Source organism: Trichomycterus rosablanca, chromosome 13 (assembly GCF_030014385.1).
Source record: "Trichomycterus rosablanca isolate fTriRos1 chromosome 13, fTriRos1.hap1, whole genome shotgun sequence".
NCBI lineage: Eukaryota > Metazoa > Chordata > Actinopteri > Siluriformes > Trichomycteridae > Trichomycterus > Trichomycterus rosablanca.
Window position 1 is genome coordinate 34,137,943 of NC_086000.1, and position 22,876 is coordinate 34,160,818.

The 22,876-nt window shown below is 42.4% G+C and overlaps 1 protein-coding gene across 1 annotated transcript in view; it reads left to right on the plus strand.

The window, feature by feature from the left end:
- Nucleotides 1-22,876, plus strand: part of ism2a (isthmin 2a) — a 51,147-nt gene that overhangs the window by 24,692 nt on the left and 3,579 nt on the right. The window contains exons 3-5 of the mRNA XM_063007743.1: nt 9,207-9,492; nt 17,162-17,299; nt 20,583-20,651. Of these exons, the coding sequence (XP_062863813.1) occupies nt 9,207-9,492; nt 17,162-17,299; nt 20,583-20,651 (493 nt within the window). The remainder of the gene's footprint in view (nt 1-9,206; nt 9,493-17,161; nt 17,300-20,582; nt 20,652-22,876) is intronic.

The following is a 22,876-nucleotide window of genomic DNA, read 5'->3' on the forward strand; positions in this document are numbered from 1 at the left end:
CGGTTGCAGAATCCCAGACTACATGTTTTGAGCTACAAAGCCCCGAAATCGCCTCAGGCGCAGTTCGGGGTAACAGACGGCTCCTTCATCAGCCGCAGCTAGAGCCAATCTGTTAAAGCACACAAAACAGAGTAAAGAAAACCGGTTAACAAAGCAGTTACACAAGCTCCTAGTGCGGATTCGAACCGGGGGTGCTGGCAGACCAACCGAGTGTCTTACCGAGACGCCACCTACCGGCTGCCGAATACCACAGCTAGGTTCGCTAGGTAAACATTAGCGAGGAGAGGACCAGCGCCGTGTCACGGGGCTGGCTTCACCCGCTAATGCTAAATGCTAACGGGTAAAATAAACACAGTACGAGGACTGCACGACATCGCACCACGCTACTTCTAAGAAGGTAAAAGAAAAGCTAATTACCTCAACCTTGCAGTCTACACACCCTGATGGCCTAATGCCACCGGGGGTACCTCTAAAACTACAAAAGAAGCGTGGGGGAGCCGTCAGCAGTCCCCACGGACACCGCAGTGCCCAAAACAAAAGGAGCAAACAAGACAAAAGGTGCGACACCTGCAGCCAGGCGGCGTGCCCTTAAATAAGGGAGCCGCAGCTGCAGGTCGTCACCCTAACGAGCTGGCCTCTTACTAAAGGCCTAGCTCAGTACTGCTCTGTAAGGCCTGTGACGTCGGGGAAGAGTGGTAAGTCCCACAAACGCCACAGAACCATTACATAGGTAAGGCACTATGGATTGTGAAATGAGCCTTTTCTCGTGTAATACACAATCTGCTGTGAAATTCAGAATTTAAGGTTTGTGTTTAGCGATTTAACGTTTTTCTTTTGCATAGTGTTTAAGTGCTTCACATTTATTGGTTAACTTGCACTGAGGCGGTTCTAATGTAACCGAGCGTCTTTAGCATTTGCTGAGTTCATAAAGTAAGAAATAAACTGTACACAGACAAACTATCTGGAGCATAATACTTTACTGTCTTGTTCTTTTGAGGCGCAGCATAGACTACACAGAGATGATCACGTGTGTAGAGAAGCACACGTTTATATTGGTGTAGCACAATACACCACAGCACAGTACACGCTTGTTACACTAGCAATCCTATGGCAATTCAGTTAGCAAACAGTTAGTCCAAGTTAGTAACAAACAAAATGTCCAAGATGTTGCAATGTAAAGCAGCTAAAACACGACTCGGGTAACTGAGTTTGGAAAACTCCCAACCAACTCTGTGGAGGCAGAGGGAGGGGGTGTCAAAACATGGATGAGTATTTTCGTCTTTGAGACCGTCGCTGAATGTTCTAGGTTTAATTATTTAGGTAGCTGTGCTGTGTATTGTAGCTTCCATTTATTCTATTATTCAATTTATGAGTATAATTTAATGAATGTCGTGAAATGTGGCTCTTTTCTGTAGAAATCTGGGAAATCTGTGATTTTTTTAAAAACTAGGTTTGAGGCGCCCAGGTGGCGCAGCGGAATATTCCGCTAGCACATCAGCGCCAAGATTCTGAACTCCTCGGTTCAAAACTCGGTGTTGCCACCGGTCGGCTGGGTGCCATCTAGTGGGCATAATTGGCAGTGCCTGCAGCAGACACGTTTCTTCTAGGGCAAGATGACCGGACCGCTGTGTAAGGACCCTGATAGGCAGATAGAGAGGCACCTGTGCAGAATGCATGGGTGAAAAAGGGTTCTGCTAAGGGCTGCACGCCGGTCGGAGGAGGCGTGAGCAGCAATATACCCACCTCGACTGCAATCAGGGATCCCCCAGCAGCGGAAGACAATTCGACTACACTAAATTGGAAGAAAATGTATAAAGTTGAAAATTAATAGAAACACATCAAATGAGCACGTAGACGTTTAACTCGGCCTTCAAATACCAGACGAGGGATGTTAAATGGGGCATAATTTTGTAGGCTTTGGGCCTTTTTTCTTCCTTCTGTATTTTTTTGGCAATCATTTGTACTGGTACTTAAAAGAGGTTATGTTAAGATTTATGACACACCTGTGACAATGACCAGTCCTGCAGACGTCACCCCCGCCTGATAAATGTGCGGTAGTTCAGAGGGATGAATTCATTTTACTTGGCACCAGTTTGTGCTGGATATAATTAACCTGCTCACCGGACTGTTTTTGCGCCGCTTTTGCAAAGTGTGCCGCTTTGATTGCGAAAGCGAGCGGTGTTTTTATGCACTTATTGGCTGTCACAGCTGTTCTCGAGCAAAGAGGCTGTTAAATTAGCCGCAGCGAGACCTCTACACCGGTGGAGTGCAGTTCAACCGTCTCACTTCGAGCACTCCTAAGAGTTCATAAACGAGAGAACAAAAACAGCACAAATCTGAAAGGTAAAAGGCCAGCATTTTATTCTAGCAGTCTGTTTTTAATATTTACAGCCAGAGTCCTAATCTTTGAATGCCTTTTTTTTAAAGGGGCATTTAATTTTAGTGCTGTTACAAATTTATGTGTTTGCAAGGATTTCAATGGAATCTGAGTTAGAATTCTGGGAAACAATACACAATTTAGTTTTACAACAGGGAAAAACCTCAAGCCGTCCAAGTAGTAAAGGTTCGTCTTCTATACACACCAACATGAGCAGTTCTCATTTGTGTTTGCCCTTCCTGGAAGTACTTACCACCACTATTGTAGAATAATTCTTGTTTTTTTTTTTGTCAGTTATTATAAGAATTTTAAAGAAAAAGTAGCTGATAAATGGAAATATACACCGATCAGCCATAACATTAAAACCACCATATATATACAGTGTATCACAAAAGTGAGTACACCCCTCACATTTCTGCAGATATTTAAGTATATCTTTTCATGGGACAACACTGACAAAATGACACTTTGACACAATGAAAAGTAGTCTGTGTGCAGCTTATATAACAGTGTAAATTTATTCTTCCCTCAAAATAACTCAATATACAGCCATTAATGTCTAAACCACCGGCAACAAAAGTGAGTACACCCCTTAGTGAAAGTTCCTGAAGTGTCAATATTTTGTGTGGCCACCATTATTTCCCAGAACTGCCTTAACTCTCCTGGGCATGGAGTTTACCAGAGCTTCACAGGTTGCCACTGGAATGCTTTTCCACTCCTCCATGACGACATCACGGAGCTGGCGGATATTCGAGACTTTGCGCTCCTCCACCTTCCGCTTGAGGATGCCCCAAAGATGTTCTATTGGGTTTAGGTCTGGAGACATGCTTGGCCAGTCCATCACCTTTACCCTCAGCCTCTTCAATAAAGCAGTGGTCGTCTTAGAGGTGTGTTTGGGGTCATTATCATGCTGGAACACTGCCCTGCGACCCAGTTTCCGGAGGGAGGGGATCATGCTCTGCTTCAGTATTTCACAGTACATATTGGAGTTAATGTGTCCCTCAATGAAATGTAACTCCCCAACACCTGCTGCACTCATGCAGCCCCAGACCATGGCATTCCCACCACCATGCTTGACTGTAGGCATGACACACTTATCTTTGTACTCCTCACCTGATTGCCGCCACACATGCTTCAGACCATCTGAACCAAACAAATTAATCTTGGTCTCATCAGACCATAGGACATGGTTCCAGTAATCCATGTCCTTTGTTGACATGTCTTCAGCAAACTGTTTGCGGGCTTTCTTGTGTAGAGACTTCAGAAGAGGCTTCCTTATGGGGTGACAGCCATGCAGACCAATTTGATGTAGTGTGCGGCGTATGGTCTGAGCACTGACAGGCTGACCCCCCACCTTTTCAATCTCTGCAGCAATGCTGACAGCACTCCTGCGCCTATCTTTCAAAGACAGCAGTTGGATGTGACGCTGAGCACGTGCACTCAGCTTCTTTGGACGACCAACGCGAGGTCTGCTCTGAGTGGACCCTGCTCTTTTAAAACGCTGGATGATCTTGGCCACTGTGCTGCAGCTCAGTTTCAGGGTGTTGGCAATCTTCTTGTAGCCATGGCCATCTTCATGTAGCGCAACAATTCGTCTTTTAAGATCCTCAGAGAGTTCTTTGCCATGAGGTGCCATGTTGGAACTTTCAGTGACCAGTATGAGAGAGTGTGAGAGCTGTACTACTAAATTAAACACACCTGCTCCCTATGCACACCTGAGACCTAGTAACACTAACAAATCACATGACATTTTGGAGGGAAAATGACAAGCAGTGCTCAATTTGGACATTTAGGGGTGTAGTCTCTTAGGGGTGTACTCACTTTTGTTGCCGGTGGTTTAGACATTAATGGCTGTATATTGAGTTATTTTGAGGGAAGAATAAATTTACACTGTTATATAAGCTGCACACAGACTACTTTTCATTGTGTCAAAGTGTCATCACAAAAGTGAGTACACCCCTCACATTTCTGCAGATATTTAAGTATATCTTTTCATGGGACAACACTGACAAAATGACACTTTGACACAATGAAAAGTAGTCTGTGTGCAGCTTATATAACAGTGTAAATTTATTCTTCCCTCAAAATAACTCAATATACAGCCATTAATGTCTAAACCACCGGCAACAAAAGTGAGTACACCCCTTAGTGAAAGTTCCTGAAGTGTCAATATTTTGTGTGGCCACCATTATTTCCCAGAACTGCCTTAACTCTCCTGGGCATGGAGTTTACCAGAGCTTCACAGGTTGCCACTGGAATGCTTTTCCACTCCTCCATGACGACATCACGGAGCTGGCGGATATTTGAGACTTTGCGCTCCTCCACCTTCCGCTTGAGGATGCCCCAAAGATGTTCTATTGGGTTTAGGTCTGGAGACATGCTTGGCCAGTCCATCACCTTTACCCTCAGCCTCTTCAATAAAGCAGTGGTCGTCTTAGAGGTGTGTTTGGGGTCATTATCATGCTGGAACACTGCCCTGCGACCCAGTTTCCGGAGGGAGGGGATCATGCTCTGCTTCAGTATTTCACAGTACATATTGGAGTTCATGTGTCCCTCAATGAAATGTAACTCCCCAACACCTGCTGCACTCATGCAGCCCCAGACCATGGCATTCCCACCACCATGCTTGACTGTAGGCATGACACACTTATCTTTGTACTCCTCACCTGATTGCCGCCACACATGCTTGAGACCATCTGAACCAAACAAATTAATCTTGGTCTCATCAGACCATAGGACATGGTTCCAGTAATCCATGTCCTTTGTTGACATGTCTTCAGCAAACTGTTTGTGGGCTTTCTTGTGTAGAGACTTCAGAAGAGGCTTCCTTCTGGGGTGACAGCCATGCAGACCAATTTGATGTAGTGTGCGGCGTATGGTCTGAGCACTGACAGGCTGACCCCCCACCTTTTCAATCTCTGCAGCAATGCTGACAGCACTCCTGCGCCTATCTTTCAAAGACAGCAGTTGGATGTGACACTGAGCACGTGCACTCAGCTTCTTTGGACGACCAACGCGAGGTCTTTTCTGAGTCGACCCTGCTCTTTTAAAACGCTGGATGATCTTGGCCACTGTGCTGCAGCTCACTTTCAGGGTGTTGGCAATCTTCTTGTAGCCTTGGCCATCTTCATGTAGCGCAACAATTCGTCTTTTAAGATCCTCAGAGAGTTCTTTGCCATGAGGTGCCATGTTGGAACTTTCAGTGACCAGTATGAGAGAGTGTGAGAGCTGTACTACTAAATTGAACACAGCTGCTCCCTATGCACACCTGAGACCTAGTAACACTAACAAATCACATGACATTTTGGAGGGAAAATGACAAGCAGTGCTCAATTTGGACATTTAGGGGTGTAGTCTCTTAGGGGTGTACTCACTTTTGTTGCCAGTGGTTTAGACATTAATGGCTGTATATTGAGTTATTTTGAGGGAAGAATAAATATACACTGTTATATAAGCTGCACACAGACTACTTTTCATTGTGTCAAAGTGTCATTTTGTCAGTGTTGTCCCATGAAAAGATATACTTAAATATCTGCAGAAATGTGAGGGGTGTACTCACTTTTGTGATACACTGTATATATATATATATATATATATAATGTAGTCCATCTGTTTCTCTGCATGCTTTGTTAGCCCCCTTTCATGCTGTTCTTCAATGGTCAGGACCACTACAGAGCAGGTATTATTTAGGTGGTGGATCATTCTCAGCACTGCAGTGACACTGACATAAACACCTCACTGTTTTAAACACCTCACTGTCACTGCTGGACTGAGAATAGTCCACCAACCAAAAATATCCAGCCAACAGCGCCCCATGGGCAGCGTCCTGTGACCACTGATGAAGGTCTAGAAGATGACCAACTCAAACAGCAGCAATAGATGAGCGATCGTCTCTGACTTTACATCTACAAGGTGGACCAACTAGGTAGGAGTGTCTAATAGAGTAGTCAGTGAGTCCACACCACCACCATGTCAGTGTCACTGCAGTGCTGAGAATGATCCACCACCCAAATAACACCTGCTCTGCGGGGGTCCTGACCATTGAAGAACAGGGTGAGAGCAGGTTAAAAAGGTATGTAGAGAAACAGATGGACTACAGTCAGTAATTGTAGAACTACAAAGTGCTTCTATATGGTAAGTGGAGCTGATAAAATGGACAGTGAGTGTAGAAACAAGGAGCTGGTTTTAATGTTATGGCTGAAAAGTGTATAATGCACTGTGTATAGTTATATATTGCAAGTGTGTGTGTACAGTCACAGTTAGACATTTTGCACTTGCAGAGGTCGTATATAACATATAACCAGAAGGCAGTGGAATTTATTGTACGTACATAGCATTGGCATATGTAATGTGTAAGTCTGGTGACATGACTAAAATCTGTACAATTGTATATGTGTAGCGACTATGATCCATGCACATTTAAGGACTCTGTAACAAATACAGCTATAGCAGCTAAATAACCAGACTTGAGATTATTCCATCTGTGTAAACAGCTACTACAGCGATTAGATTCTTATACAGACAGGAATATAAACAACAATCCCTTTGTTTGGGTGCGCTGAGGGGACAAACACAGTTTTGTTGATTAATGCAAGTTCCAGCATGCTGAACATGCCACCATAAAAACATCCTCCAGGTAACTGACGTGGGGGACAGTAAAGTTCATTTTCAGATTTCATTCTCAGAGATGAATTAAAACATAACATGAGGGGTGCGCTGGTGGAAATGACAAAATGTCTGTTGGTCACAAGTTTGATCCCTGATGATACCATGGCTATTAGAGTCCATAAGCACATAATTGTCTCTCTATTATGAATGGAAGGTGTTTGTTAGCTCGTGTTTACAGAATAAGTAAGTTAGTGCTCTCCTCCAAGCATGTTCAGCTGCTGTATGACTTCACTTGAGCTGCAGTTAGAAAGGATGTGGTGGCTGATGTCTCGTCTTGAAGAAAGCATGTGGTATCCTTCAGTCTCCGTAGATTTGTCATCAATGTGAACCAATTTAGCAACATGTGAGCTGCTAGTGACAGAACGCAAAAGTGTCACCCCGTTTATCTGTAGGTTTCAAATTTACCATGGAGCTGGTGCCAAGATCTTGAATGGTTTAGTGGTTTTAAGCAGCAAAATCACAGGTTCTTGGTCAGAAAAGTTGGTGCCGGTGCCCAGGTGGCGCAGCAGGATATTCTGCTAGCACACCAGCGCCGAGATTCTGAACTCTTCGGTTTGAAACTCGGCGTTGCCACCGGTCAGCTGGGCGCCATCTAGCGGGCATAATTGGCATAACTGGCCTGCAGCAGTCTCAGTTCTGCTAGGGCGGGATGACCGGACTATGTGGGTGGGGTGTTCACACGCTGTGTTAGGACCCTGATTGGCAGATAGAGAGGTTCCGCTAAGGGCTGTGCGCGGGTCGGAGAAGGAGGCGCGAGCAGCAATATACCCACCTCGACTGCAATTAGGGATCCCCCAGCAGCGGGAGACAGATTGACTACGCTAAAATGGGAGAAAATGCATAAATAAAATTAAAAAAAAGAAAAGTTGGTGCCATTCTGACCCTATAACCTTGACGCAAGTGGCCAATGGGCGGTGGGGGGGAGTTCTAGCATCAACATTGTAACATGTTTTACCCACCTTTCCATCATTTTCAAGTAAAAGCAATAAAACTGTGGCAAGAACATCAGTAATGAATCATCGGTGGTCCTAAGAAACGAGACAAACTAATAAACAGTATAACAGCATAAACCTGAAGATTGTGACCACATTTAATATGCTTAAAATGCCTCGTGCACATGAATAGAAATCCAAAAAGTCCCACTAAGGTCATATAGTTTGATGGTCACAGATGTCGGTGCAACGCTCTGCGTAATAACTGTACACAATCATAACAGATAAAGCAAACAAACACTCACCTTTCGCCTGGCACATAATTTTTGTCTATGACGATCCCTTTGTGTCATGGACAGACCCTAAAAAAGTTGATTCTGAACCCTCAGCAGCAAAATTAGCAAATGAAGAACGTTCTGCCATGTTTTTGACTTCTGTTTCTTGATGATGGAGCGTCCACATACATAAACGTTGGGCTCTCAAACCGGTGGAAACGTGGGCTCGTTTTTATAAGGTTTGCTAGTTTGCTCTGGCACCAGCACTTTGTTGATGGAAAAGAGGTTTGTGAGAATAATTGTTCCAGCTGTCTGGATGGTGTGGATGGCATTTCGGCTTTTCTGTCAATCAGAGCAAAGCTAGATTACCTAGTCATAGGTCCTATGACTTATGTAAGCATGTACTGATGGGCACATTTAGCGCCTTGATTTGCTCAGTCATGTTGCATAAGCTGCATTTTAAAAATATATTGTATGTGGGCAAAACATGGCATTTATGACCCTCCCAGTTTGGTTAGGTGAGGTGGATACTTGGGAGACAATTAAAAAAGAGGGTTGTAGTCCAGTTTACCAGGCACCCAAAGAGCATGGCATTAAATGATTTGCCTTGTGCAGTTGTAGCCAAGTGGTTAGGGTACTGGACTAGTAATCAAAAGGCTGCTGGTTCAAGCCCCACCACTGCCAGGTTACCACTATTGGGTCCTAGAGCAAGACCCTTAACCTTTAATTGCTTATACAGTTTACTGTCACAGTACTGTAAGTTGCTTTGGATAAAAGCGTCTGCTAGATGCTGAAAATGTAAATGTGATGACTATAATTTGCCCTATTTTGTAAATGTATTCCCTGACTATTACATATACGTTTGTATCTGGCCCACTGTCCCTAAGTGGTAGTTCTCAGTGGCTTTACTAAACATTAAAATAATTCAGTATTGTTTTATTCTTCCTGTTCCAGGTGACCATTGAGGTTGTAGACGATCCCCTGATGGAGGTAGAAATGGACCTGGCTAAAGAGGGCAGAAACGACTGGCCCCTGAACTCGGAGGAATGGCTGGATCATAAAAAGATTTTCTGGCCTCTGTTCTGGGAGTACCACGATTCGAGCGAGGAGAGTCCAGGCCAGGCCAGTCTGGAGGAGAACGGCGATGACCTCAACTACGGTGGAGAGGACTCGCTGCTGAGCGGAGTGGGGGTGGACTGGGGTAATCTAGGGAAGGACTGGGACTCAATGGAGAATTATGGTAAGAATTACAGGGATTTAACCAAACTGCTTTTTTTCTTGGTATAAATTGATAAGAAATGAAGGTTTCTGTGATGTGGACACGTGTGCTAAACATCTGGAAGACCTACAGGCCAAAATAATGCCAAGTTTTTGTGATCAAGTACAAGAACTTGTGACTTTTTGGCTAAGAAAAGGCGAGTCTGACGTAGGAGCTTTAGTTTTTGCTCTGCTTCATTGTCAGAGAAATAATGAGCCTATACGTTCATGCTTCTCAAGCTTGTACTTGATGAGTTGCTCGTAAATTGTTTTTTTTTCTTAAACTAATTTCCTCCCCTTGTTTGAAGCAGCCTCACAGACTCCGCTCTCCTCTGTAGTTCTGACATGATTTATGATTCGAGGTTGCACTCATGGACCTCTATGTAAACACGCAAATTCCCATAGCCGCTCTCTCAACCCTACTTTTGATGCCTATCAGGAGTAAACAGAATGGAAAGATGTAGCCGTCTTGTGTAGGCTACGAATAGTAATTACATAATTGATCTCCTTAAGATCCTTTCATTTTCTAATTTTACTTCTTTGACTTTAAGTTGTATAAACAAAGCAACAAATTAGGGTATTTTAAAATGACAGAAGATGTAAAGCAAAGTATTGAACCGAAGCTCTTCCAGCATTACAGTAAAATCAATTAGAGATATTTAAAGTAGATTTTAATCTTAACAATGAGCAATCACAAAATTTGAATGGTTTAGGAGTTGTGTTAGTATGTACGTTCAAGAGCTACATTATTCATTCATTTTATATTCATTGTGTTTAACCACCGCTTTATCCTGATCAGGGTCGCGGTGGGTCTGATTTATTTGGACGAAAGGCAGAAAACACCCCGGATAGGTCACTAGTCCATTACAAAGCAGACAAACACATTCACACACACACTCACACACACACTTTAATGTAAGTAGCTTTAATTAACCTGACTTTGATAGGGGGCTAGTCGTTATGACCAGACTTCTGGGTTAAATTATCTCTGAAACAGCAAGGGCCGTGATGAGGAACAACTGACAGTGGTCAGAGGATGGACAAGCCATGAATTGCCAACAGATTGTTGGGCGGCCAATACGCATTAATGCCAGAGGACATGAAGGCTATGGCGTCTTGTTTGGATCAACAGAGGAGCTACTGTGGTTCAAATTGCAGATTATTTTAATACTGGTGATGAAGTGAATTTGTCACAACAATTAGTGCATCAACATCTTCTTTGTACCAGTTGTGTAGTTGTGTAGCTGCAGACCAGTCGAAGTGACCACGCCAACTTCTGACCACCACCAACAGCACCTACAATGGACATCAGAATGAAAAAAGGTCAACTGGTCCAACAAATCATATTTTCTCCATCATCGTGTAGACGGGCAAGTTGTTATGACCAAGTGTGTGGGTCGAATTTTCTCTAAAACAGCAAGAGGTGCTCAAAGGTAGCCATGATGAGTACCTACTGACAGTGGTCAGAGGATGGACAAGCCATGAATTTCCAACAGATTGTTGGGCGGCCAAGACGCATTGATGCCAGAGGACATGAAGGCTTTGGTGTCTTGTTTGGATCAACAGAGGAGCTACTGTGGCTTAAATTGCAGATAATTTGAATCCTGGTAATGAGGTGAATTTGTCACAACACAGTGCATTAAACCTATACAGACAATAATTGGCATGTGCAGGGAAGGGATGGTTTAAGGGATTCCTCGTAAACCCTGCAATTACATCTGCTAGCTGATCCGGTATCTGCACAGAGACCTGGGGAAAAATTGGGATTGGTGCGTGACTCTCATTGTGTGATACAGATCTCCAAATGAACCTGCCTCATGCAGGTGAAAAGAAGCGGTCGGCTACTGCACGTGTTATTTACCATTATCCTCGGTCAGGAGGTCTACAGCAGTAGAGTAGAGATAAAATACCATTGCATACACATACGACTACATTGGGAGAAAATATAAATAGAAAATACCATAAAATAATTGTGAAAAATAATACTCCTTTAAAAAATTTAAACTAATGCAAATACAGCCTAAGTGGGAGATTTGACATGATTAAATGTATTAAATAAATTTGTGTAGGACTTATATTAGTCCTAAGCAGACCTATAGTCCTATATTGTGGCATCATGCTGCCGTACTCAAATGTTTGTGAAACTCCCCCATTAAATGAATGTACAATAAATAATGTATAAAAATGATTATCATTTACATTTGTGTATATGGAAAGATAAAACAGAGACGTTGTATGTGGTGTGTATTTTGTTATTTGTCTGAAATGCAGTGATGTATGAATAGCATGACAGCACTCTGTATTTTCCAGTGTATCTGTGCTGTTAGACGGCAGGGACAGGAACTGGAAAGGTGGAGGGTATGTGAACTTAATTTGCCCTACATTAGTGACATTGTGCGCTGAAGCGTTTGAGGTCAGTGTTGCTGGGAAGCGCGGCGGCTTGTTAATTGCAGCGTCAGGCCTCTCCGTTGGCTAAACAACCGATATTTGTGTTCAATTAGATGGCAGACTGGAACAGGCTGAGATTGCGAAAGACAGACCAGGCTTTTCTTTTCATCTCCATCGTGCTCGGCTGTTCTTTTCATCTTGGCCCTGGCGCTGCACGGAGCTTCGCACGACTCCGGTGCTTTGAGCGTGCCGAGGAATTTGTGGCGCTTTGCAGAATTCGCGGGGCTCTGCGCAGAACCAGCTTTTCGTGATCTCCGATTCTGTCTCTGTCTCTCGTGAGTTTAGTCTCAATTAGTTCATCATGGGTGGTGTTTTGTGCACAGTTTAAACAATGCAGATTGTTTGTGGGACACTTCAGTGCAAAACGTACTATGGAGATCAAAGCTGAGAGTCTGTGAAAAATTACCCCCCCTTTTTGTTTTTTAAATCAGTCCCCCTTTCCCCCAATTTAGTCATTCTTAACTTCCTGTTGCAATGCCTCTGTCACATACACCACAACTCCATCTACATTTACATTTTCAGCATTTAGGAGACGCTTTTATTAAAAGCAATTTACTGTACTGTGACAGTATGTTGTCTAAGCAATTGAGGGTTGAGGGCCTTGCTCAAGGGCCCGACAGTGGCAACCTGGCAGTGGTGGGGCTTGAACCAGCAACCTTTCGACTAATAGTCCAGTACCTTAACCGCTAAGCTACAACTGCCCATTATAGACTATGTGTGGAGTCATTACCAGAATGTACATGACATAAAGCCACAGTTTGCTTTTTGCATTTTTCCCCTAATTCTTTCAACCAGTCTAGTCGTATTCAATTACCCGATTGCATTTCACCTCCTCTCTACTGCTGCTGACTTCCACTCCTGACCGAGGAGAGTCGTGACTAACACACGCAATGTGCAGTAGCCGACTGCATCTTTTCACCTGCAAGAGACGAGTTCATATGGAGATCCGTATCATGCACAGAGTCACACACTGATCTCCATTATCCCCCGTCCCTCAACAGATGCCATCGGTGAGCCAGAAGTCGTAATTGCATCAGTTATGAGGAATCCCCTCAGGCATCCAACCCGACGAACAAGCCAATCATTGGCAATCATAGGCACCTAGAGCTGCTCGAGATGTCAGCTCTGGTGTGCTAGCGTGGTGTACCTTGCTTTTTACCCCAGAGTCAGTGGTGGATTCGTACAAACTGCTATACATTAATATTAGGGCCGTACTAAATTCACAGGATAATGTGATTAATTTCATGGACCTCATTTTTCAAAAATCACAGATTTTACAGATTTTTAAAAGAAAAGAGCCACATTTCACAGCAGTCATTAAATTATACTCATAAATTGAATTATAGAATAAATAGAAGCTACAATAGACAGCGCAGCTACCTTAACAGATGAATGTAAACCTAGAACATCCACAGACGGTGCTAACCTTGGATTGCAAGGACCGCCATAAATAAACCAGTAAACCTAAGGCATTTGAACGCTACACAAATGAAAAACGTTAAATCGCTAAAAACAAACCTTACATTTTGAGTGGATCAGACACAGCAGCGCTGCTGGAGTTTTTAAATACTATGTCCACTCACTGTCCACTCTATTAGACATTACTACCTACTTGGTCCACCTTGTAGATGTAAAGTCAGAGACGATCGCTCATCTATTGCTGCTGTTTGAGTCGGTCATCTTCTAGACTTTCATCAGTGGTCACAGGTCGCTGCCCACAGGGCACTGTTGGCTGGATATATATTTGGTTGGTGGACTATTCTCAGTCCAGCAGTGACAGTGAGGTGTTTAAAAACTCCATCAGCGCTGCTGTGTCTGATCCACTCATACCAGCACAACACACACTAACACACCACCACCATGTCAGTGTCACTGCAGTGCTGAGAATGATCCACCACCTAAATAATACCTGCTCTGTAGTGGTCCTGTGGGGGTCCTGACCATTGAAGAACAGCATGAAAGGGGGCTAACAAAGCATGCAGAGAAACAGATGGACTACAGTCAGTAATTGTAGAACTACAAGGTGCTTCTATATGGTAAGCGGAGCTGATCAAATGGACAGTGAGTGTAGAAACAAGGAGGTGGTTTTAATGTTATGGCTGATCAGTGTATATTAACCTAAAACTCACATTTGTTTGCTGAGTTCAAACATTCAGGATTATAGTTAGACTTGTATTGATGGCTTCACACATTTCCTTTCTCATTTCCATCTATCAGTCTTCATTTATGATCCATTTGCAACTGGCACGCCGAGCAAAAATTCTGGCATGCCAGTAGACGCTAATCTATCTTTTTTCCCTTTCGTTCCCACCATGTTCTTCTGAAGCTCGGATTTCTTGAACATGGCATGAAATATTGCTGGATGCAAAGCTAAGCAAGCAGTCCCTGCTTTTCCCACCAAACTGTTTGTCTTGGCCGTCCTCTTCCAGCGGTGTCTGTCTATGATATATTCATTACAACCTAAAGGCGTCCACCGTGCCAGCAGAGCTCACTTACTTCAATTTGTATTACATAAGTTACATCATTAGCGCTGGTGTGGAGGCTCAGAGTGATGATGAATCGTAGCTGCTAAAATTGGATTTATTTAACATAACATTTTATTTTGCTTTTGTTCACAGATTACAAAAGCTGTTCAAACACAGATGAGTTTTTTTAATCTTTGGGATTTTACATTTACATTTTCAGCATTTAGCTGACACTTTTATCCAAAGCGACTTACAGTACTGTGACAGTATATTGTCTAAGCAAATGAGGGTTAAGGGCCTTGCTCAAGGGCCCAACAGTGGCAACCTGACAGTAATGGGACTTAAACCAGCGACCTCTTGATTACTAGTCCAGTTCCTTAACCACTAGGCTACAACTGCCCTAAAGGTGAAAGGTGCCCTAAAAAGGTGAAATGCAAATGTCTAGGATCCACTGATCCTATTAAGATGGCACGGTGGCTCGGTGGGTAGCACTGTTCCCTCACAGCAAGAAGGTCCTGAGTTTGATTCCCAGGTTCAGCAGTCAGGGTCCTTTCTGTGTGAAGTTTGCATGTTCTCCCCGTGTCTGTGTGGGTTTCCTCCCACAGTACAAAGACGTGCAGTCAGGCTAATTGGTGATGCAAAAAATGCCCTGGGTGTAAATGTGTGTGTGTGTGTGTGTGTGTGATTGTGTGAGAGAGAGAGAGAGAGAGAGAGAGAGAGAGAGTGTGTGTGTGTGTGTGTCTGCCCTTTGATGGATTGGCAACCTGTCCTTGGAGTTACAGTGTATCACAAAAGTGAGTACACCCCTCACATTTCTGCAGATATTTAAGTATATCTTTTCATGGGACAACACTGACAAAATGACACTTTGACACAATGAAAAGTAGTCTGTGTGCAGCTTATATAACAGTGTAAATTTATTCTTCCCTCAAAATAACTCAATATACAGCCATTAATGTCTAAACCACCGGCAACAAAAGTGAGTACACCCCTTAGTGAAAGTTCCTGAAGTGTCAATATTTTGTGTGGCCACCATTATTTCCCAGAACTGCCTTAACTCTCCTGGGCATGGAGTTTACCAGAGCTTCACAGGTTGCCACTGGAATGCTTTTCCACTCCTCCATGACGACATCACGGAGCTGGCGGACATTCGAGACTTTGCACTCCTCCACCTTCCGCTTGAGGATGCCCCAAAGATGTTCTATTGGGTTTAGGTCTGGAGACATGCTTGGCCAGTCCATCACCTTTACCCTTCAGCCTCTTCAATAAAGCAGTGGTCGTCTTAGAGGTGTGTTTGGGGTCATTATCATGCTGGAACACTGACCTGCGACCCAGTTTCCGGAGGGAGGGGATCATGCTCTGCTCAGTATTTCACAGTACATATTGGAGTTCATGTGTCCCTCAATGAAATGTAACTCCCCAACACCTGCTGCACTCATGCAGCCCCAGACCATGGCATTCCCACCACCATGCTTGACTGTAGGCATGACACACTTATCTTTGTACTCCTCACCTGATTGCCGCCACACATGCTTGAGACCATCTGAACCAAACAAATTAATCTTGGTCTCATCAGACCATAGGACATGGTTCCAGTAATCCATGTCCTTTGTTGACATGTCTTCAGCAAACTGTTTGCGGGCTTTCTTGTGTAGAGACTTCAGAAGAGGCTTCCTTCTGGGGTGACAGCCATGCAGACCAATTTGATGTAGTGTGCGGCGTATGGTCTGAGCACTGACAGGCTGACCCCCCACCTTTTCAATCTCTGCAGCAATGCTGACAGCACTCCTGCGCCTATCTTTCAAAGACAGCAGTTGGATGTGACGCTGAGCACGTGCACTCAGCTTCTTTGGACGACCAACGCGAGGTCTGTTCTGAGTGGACCCTGCTCTTTTAAAACGCTGGATGATCTTGGCCACTGTGCTGCAGCTCAGTTTCAGGGTGTTGGCAATCTTCTTGTAGCCTTGGCCATCTTCATGTAGCGCAACAATTCGTCTTTTAAGATCCTCAGAGAGTTCTTTGCCATGAGGTGCCATGTTGGAACTTTCAGTGACCAGTATGAGAGAGTGTGAGAGCTGTACTACTAAATTGAACACACCTGCTCCCTATGCACACCTGAGACCTAGTAACACTAACAAATCACATGACATTTTGGAGGGAAAATGACCAGCAGTGCTCAATTTGGACATTTAGGGGTGTAGTCTCTTAGGGGTGTACTCACTTTTGTTGCCGGTGGTTTAGACATTAATGGCTGTATATTGAGTTATTTTGAGGGAAGAATAAATTTACACTGTTATATAAGCTGCACACAGACTACTTTTCATTGTGTCAAAGTGTCATTTTGTCAGTGTTGTCCCATGAAAAGATATACTTAAATATCTGCAGAAATGTGAGGGGTGTACTCACTTTTGTGATACACTGTACCTACCTTGTATGGTAGAACAGACATTGAATAAATATATGTACTCTTATTACATAATAATACTATTTTATTAGAGTTTATTGGCAGCAAAATATGAGGGATCTTCATAAAGGTTCAGCACTTTTTTAACTCTGTTTATTAAAAGTAGATTTATTATTAAATGTATTACATTTAAAAGTGTGGAGTTCCTTACTAAGTGTAGTAAACAATACAGTTTTGTCATATAAGCCTCTCACCTGCTGTGTAAGAAATGCTGTACCCGTCTAAAGAAGCATCCTCTCATATTTTATTACTGTGTGTTTCTCTCAACCCTCCAGAGTACGAAGAGGAGGAATGGAGCGACTGGTCTCCATGCAGTGCCACCTGCGCCCATGGCACTCAGAAGAGGGTTCGATCATGTGGTTATGCCTGCACTGCCACCGAGTCGCGGACCTGTGAACTGCAGCACTGTCCAGGTGAGACGTCATACCCGGAGTCCTATTATTTAACCTGCATGCACAATACGTACACACACACACACACACACAGATCAGTTGCTGATTCATTGCTTGAACAATGTAGATCCACACTACAAAACACATGACTGATTTTACTGTGTATTACAGCGGTACCTTGAAACTCAACGTCAACTGGTTCTGTAAGTGGCGTCAAGTTATAAAGACGTTGATTTTTGGGGGTTTTTTCCATAAGGATGTTTGAGAAACCTGTTAATGTGTTCCATGCTCCTGTGGAACAGCATCTATTTTAGGCTAATGTAAATGAATGGGGTTGTTTTTGACACTTATACACTGAATATAACACAAATATAATGTAAACACACTGACTAACAATTAAATACAATTAAACCTGCACTTTAGCTTTACTTCTTTATTGTTTCCTTATGCTTCTTAATCGTGGAGATGCTTGATCTTGGAATACCGTATTCCGTTCAGTACCGGCGCATTCAAAAACCGCTTTTGTGCTGCTGTGCCGTTATTTCCTATAGAGTGTGGTGGTGCACAAAGCCTTTTACATTAGTATTTTACAAAGTATTTTACATTACTAGTGCTGCATATGTAATAATACCACAGCATTTACTGATGGCCTGTGTGTGGATACAGCACAAATGTATTTAATCACATTTAACTACTTGTGCTTATGGTGCTTTGAGGTGAACTTTACTGTTATATATATATATATATATATATATATATATATATATATATATATATATATATACAGTATATATATATATATAAATCTCCTTTCATTTTTTTTATGAAAATGTTGAAGCCAATTTTTTCATGCGTTTTCTCCCCATTTTCCTCCCCATTTAGCGCACTGAATTTTGTCCTCCACTGCTGAGAGATACCAGATTGCATCCGAGGAGAGCACGTCGCTGTACACGCCTCTTCCGACACGTGCACAGCCCTCCTCTTCTTGCCTCTGCATTCTGCACAGGCGTCTCTTCCGCCAATCAGGGTCTTTACACAGCGTATGAAGACCCACCCACCCACACGTAGTCCGGCCCCCACCCTGCAGATACGGTGGCCAATTAGTATCTCCTGCAGGCACTGCCAATTATGCCCACTTGATGGTGCCCAGCCGACCGGAGGCAACACTGAGTTTCGAACCGAGGAGTTCAGAAACTCTGTGCTGGTGTGCAAGCGGAATATCCCGCTGTGCCACCTAGACGCTGAAGCCAATTTTTATGATAAATTATTTACACATTTGCAAGTACTAGGGTACTCAAGTTTTCATGCTTGACTCCGATTGTTAGTGCCACTGAATATCATTCATTCATTCATTCATTCATTGTCTGTTTTACCACCACTTTTTTCTGGTGAGGGTCACGGTGGGTCTGATTAATTGGGAGAAAGACAGGAAACACCCTGGAAAGGCCAGTTCATCACAGAGCTCTTACACATACACACATGTGGCAATTTTAATAGCTACAATAAATCTGACTGCATGCTTTTGGACTCAGGAGGATCATGCAAATGCCAGGCAGTACCCCGGCCTCCTGGAGGGGAAATCGAACCTGTGCCACTGTGTCGCCCCCATTAAATACAAAACAAGTAAATGACTTAATACACAATATGGTCAAATGTATGTGAAAATCTTTAAGGTCAGCCTTTAATGTTGAATTTGAAGGCTCTCATCCACCACCACACCACACTCGTCAAACCACGTTTTAAGGATCTTGCTTTTCACACAGGGGTACAGTCATCCAGGAGCAGGGCTTTTCACAAACTTAAACCCCTACACTCAATAATAAGAAGGCTTGTTCACATACTTTAGGCAATATGGTGTGTACCTGTATCATTATACAGTTTAATTAAACTGTTTACACTGGCGTAAGCAGGACAAACATGTCACTGATCAGACTGTGTTGGCATTTAGGTTTCTCAGTGTGTGTAGTGTCCACAGTATTAAAGCCTCTCTGAGTGTATGGTCACTTTTCATGGCTGGTGTACAACATCTCAATGAATGCTTTCACTACAGGACTCCCACTCGCACGCACACACACACATACTGGTTATTCCACAGCACACACACACACTATTCAGACCGGCCACTCACAGCTCAGGGTTCCTGTTGACTTACTGAAACGCTCACTGTAGAGCTTCGGTCCATTTAGAGTGACCCATCTGATTTAAGTGGAGATACAAAGTGCTTTTATTTCTTCTGCAGCTCTGATAGGGAATTTTTGCTGATTTGCCCTTAAATTGGAGCCTGAATAAGAACACGGTGGTATGCTTCAAATCTTCAGTCTTTAAATCTGTACACCAACCATAGAAGAGCACTTTGGAGGTATGTAATTACTCCCAGTAGCCCATCTGGTGTTATGCACAATTTGGCAGCCTACCTTTACCCCCTCAATTAATGAAAAAAATCACCAAAGGACCACCACTGGCCAGGGATTATTAGGGCAGTGGAATGTTTTGGTAAGGACAGAGTGGTGTGTTGTGCCAGTGTTACAGGTTACAGGTCAGTGTTTTTTTAAATGTGTGTACAATTATAGTACACTTTGTTATTTACATTCATCTTGTTGGTAAAATAACAAGAAGATAATAATTTAATTGAATTATGTTTTACCATGTGACTAAGCAGTAAATTAGTCATTGAAGAATAAAAAAATAGACTAGAGATATTTGTTTATCACAGTATGTGTTTATTCAATTCAATTTCCAAATTCACACTGGGAATGATACACGATATGGCCAAAAACGTGTGGTAACAGTGTGGTAATTGAGTTCAAGTGTTTCAGCCACACCCGATGCGACATGTATATAAAATAAATGAAATGCTTTGTAGCAACAGTTTGTGGAAGGCACTTTCCTCTTCCTGCAGTCCCAGTGTACAAAGCAAGGTCCATAACAACATATTTTACAGTTAAAGACAAAGATTACGTGCCACCAAGAGAGGCAGCCACGATTTTTGGTGTTTTGGTGTCTGATTCTGACATGGTTTGACAAGTTTGGTGTGAAGGAACTCACTGAACACCTCTGATTATGAGTCAGGCCTTTTCATCAGTGCAATTAATGACAATATAAACTCTCTGTGTCTTTATAGACTTTGTGTTAGGGGTACAACCATGCTGGAGTGTGAAATGGTCTCTCCTGAACTGTTCAGAAGCATGTGATTTATTGTATGTGTAATTAGTTTACTAATTAATCATGAGGAGTGTCCACATATTTTTGGCTTTATAGTGTGTATTTGAAAATAGTTAAACAGCTGTATTTTTCTTCTCTTTAGATGACTTAAATGCAGTGACTGAGCTGATTCCTCACGAGATGATGAACAACACTGATGCCTTTGATACAGGTTGGTTTGGACACAACACACAATCTAATCATTTATTCATTTTTTTATTCATCCATTCATTCATTTCATTTATTCTTTTATTCATTTTTTTATTTGTGCATTCATTCATTTATTTATTTATTATTTTATTTATTTATTCATTCATTTTTTTTAGTTAACTAATTTATTTAATTTTTATATTTATTTCTTTAAATAAATTATTTATTTGTTTATTTATTCAACTATTGATTTATTTGTATTTATTAATTAATCTTTTATTTGTTGATGTAAACTTTTCTTTAATCAATTAATTTCTTTCTTATTTATTTATTTATTTATTTATACTTTTTATTAATTAATGAATAAATTGTATTTATTCTTTAATGAACTCATTTATTTTATTTATTTATTCATTCATTCTTTATTTTATTTCTTAATAATTTTTTTATTTTTTCATTCATTTATATATTTATTTATTCATTCAATCATACTGTGTTACTTGTCTTACTGAGTTCTGTTTAAATGGATTGAAATTTGCACTGTATGCTTTAAACTGTTACTCTTATTAGTTCTCATTACTACAGTCAAAACTTTACACACCTTTTTAAAAAACCTTTTTCTTGTGTTCACTTGACTGTGGACACCCGTTTTTTAGCAGCAGTGGATTTGGGCAGTTTATCCCATTTGTAATGACAAATTCTCTCAAGCACCATTTCAATCATTCAGTCGCAGATAAAAACAGTGGCAGAAATCAACAATATGTTAAGACTTTGTTAATATACATGTTCTTTACAAATGAGTAACTGCTTCTGACTTTAACTGGATGTGTTGTTGAAGTCCAGACGTGATTCACTGAATGAGGCTGATTTATAATAATAATAGTAATAATAATTACGCGCCACATTTCATGTGTTTATTAGATTTTACCGCTTGTGGAGGCTAACTTAATTCCCGTCTCACGAACCAATTCAGTTCAAAGCTTTGCGGCTTGTCTTTTTAACTATTTACTTATTTTATAATCTATTATTCAGTTTGAACCATGTTTCCTCTGCAGATTAAATAGTCCTTGCTGTTTTAAAAATGCCCCCCTGAGGCTACAATCACAGGAAGAAAGCGGGAGTTTAGTCTGACTGGAAAAGAAAACAGACACATATATACAGTGTATCACAAAAGTGAGTACACCCCTCACATTTCTGCAAATATTTCATTATATCTTTTCATGGGACAACACTATAGACATGAAACTTGGATATAACTTAGAGTAGTCAGTGTACAGCTTGTATAGCAGTATAGATTTACTGTCTTCTGAAAATAACTCAACACACAGCCATTAATGTCTAAATAGCTGGCAACATAAGTGAGTACACCCCACAGTGAACATGTCCAAATTGTGCCCAAATGTGTCGTTGTCCCTCCCTGGTGTCATGTGTCAAGGTCCCAGGTGTAAATGGGGAGCAGGGCTGTTAAATTTGGTGTTTTGGGTACAATTCTCTCATACTGACCACTGGATATTCAACATGGCACCTCATGGCAAAGAACTCTCTGAGGATGTGAGAAATAGAATTGTTGCTCTCCACAAAGATGGCCTGGGCTATAAGAAGATTGCTAACACCCTGAAACTGAGCTACAGCATGGTGGCCAAGGTCATACAGCGGTTTTCCAGGACAGGTTCCACTCGGAACAGGCTTCGCCAGGGTCGACCAAAGAAGTTGAGTCCACGTGTTTGGCGTCATATCCAGAGGTTGGCTTTAAAAAATAGACACATGAGTGCTGCCAGCATTGCTGCAGAGATTGAAGACGTGGGAGGTCAGCCTGTCAGTGCTCAGACCATACGCCGCACACTGCATCAACTCGGTCTGCATGGTCGTCATCCCAGAAGGAAGCTGACGCACAAGAAAGCCCGCAAACAGTTTGCTGAAGACAAGCAGTCCAAGAACATGGATTACTGGAATGCCCTGTGGTCTGACGAGACCAAGATAAACTTGTTTGGCTCAGATGGTGTCCAGCATGTGTGGCGGCGCCCTGGTGAGAAGTACCAAGACAACTGTATCTTGCCTACAGTCAAGCATGGTGGTGGTAGCATCATGGTCTTGGGCTGCATGAGTGTTGCTGGCACTGGGGAGCTGCAGTTCATTGAGGGAAACATGAATTCCAACATGTACTGTGACATTCTGAAACAGAGCATGATCCCCTCCCTTCGAAAACTGGGCCTCATGGCAGTTTTCCAACAGGATAACGACCCCAAA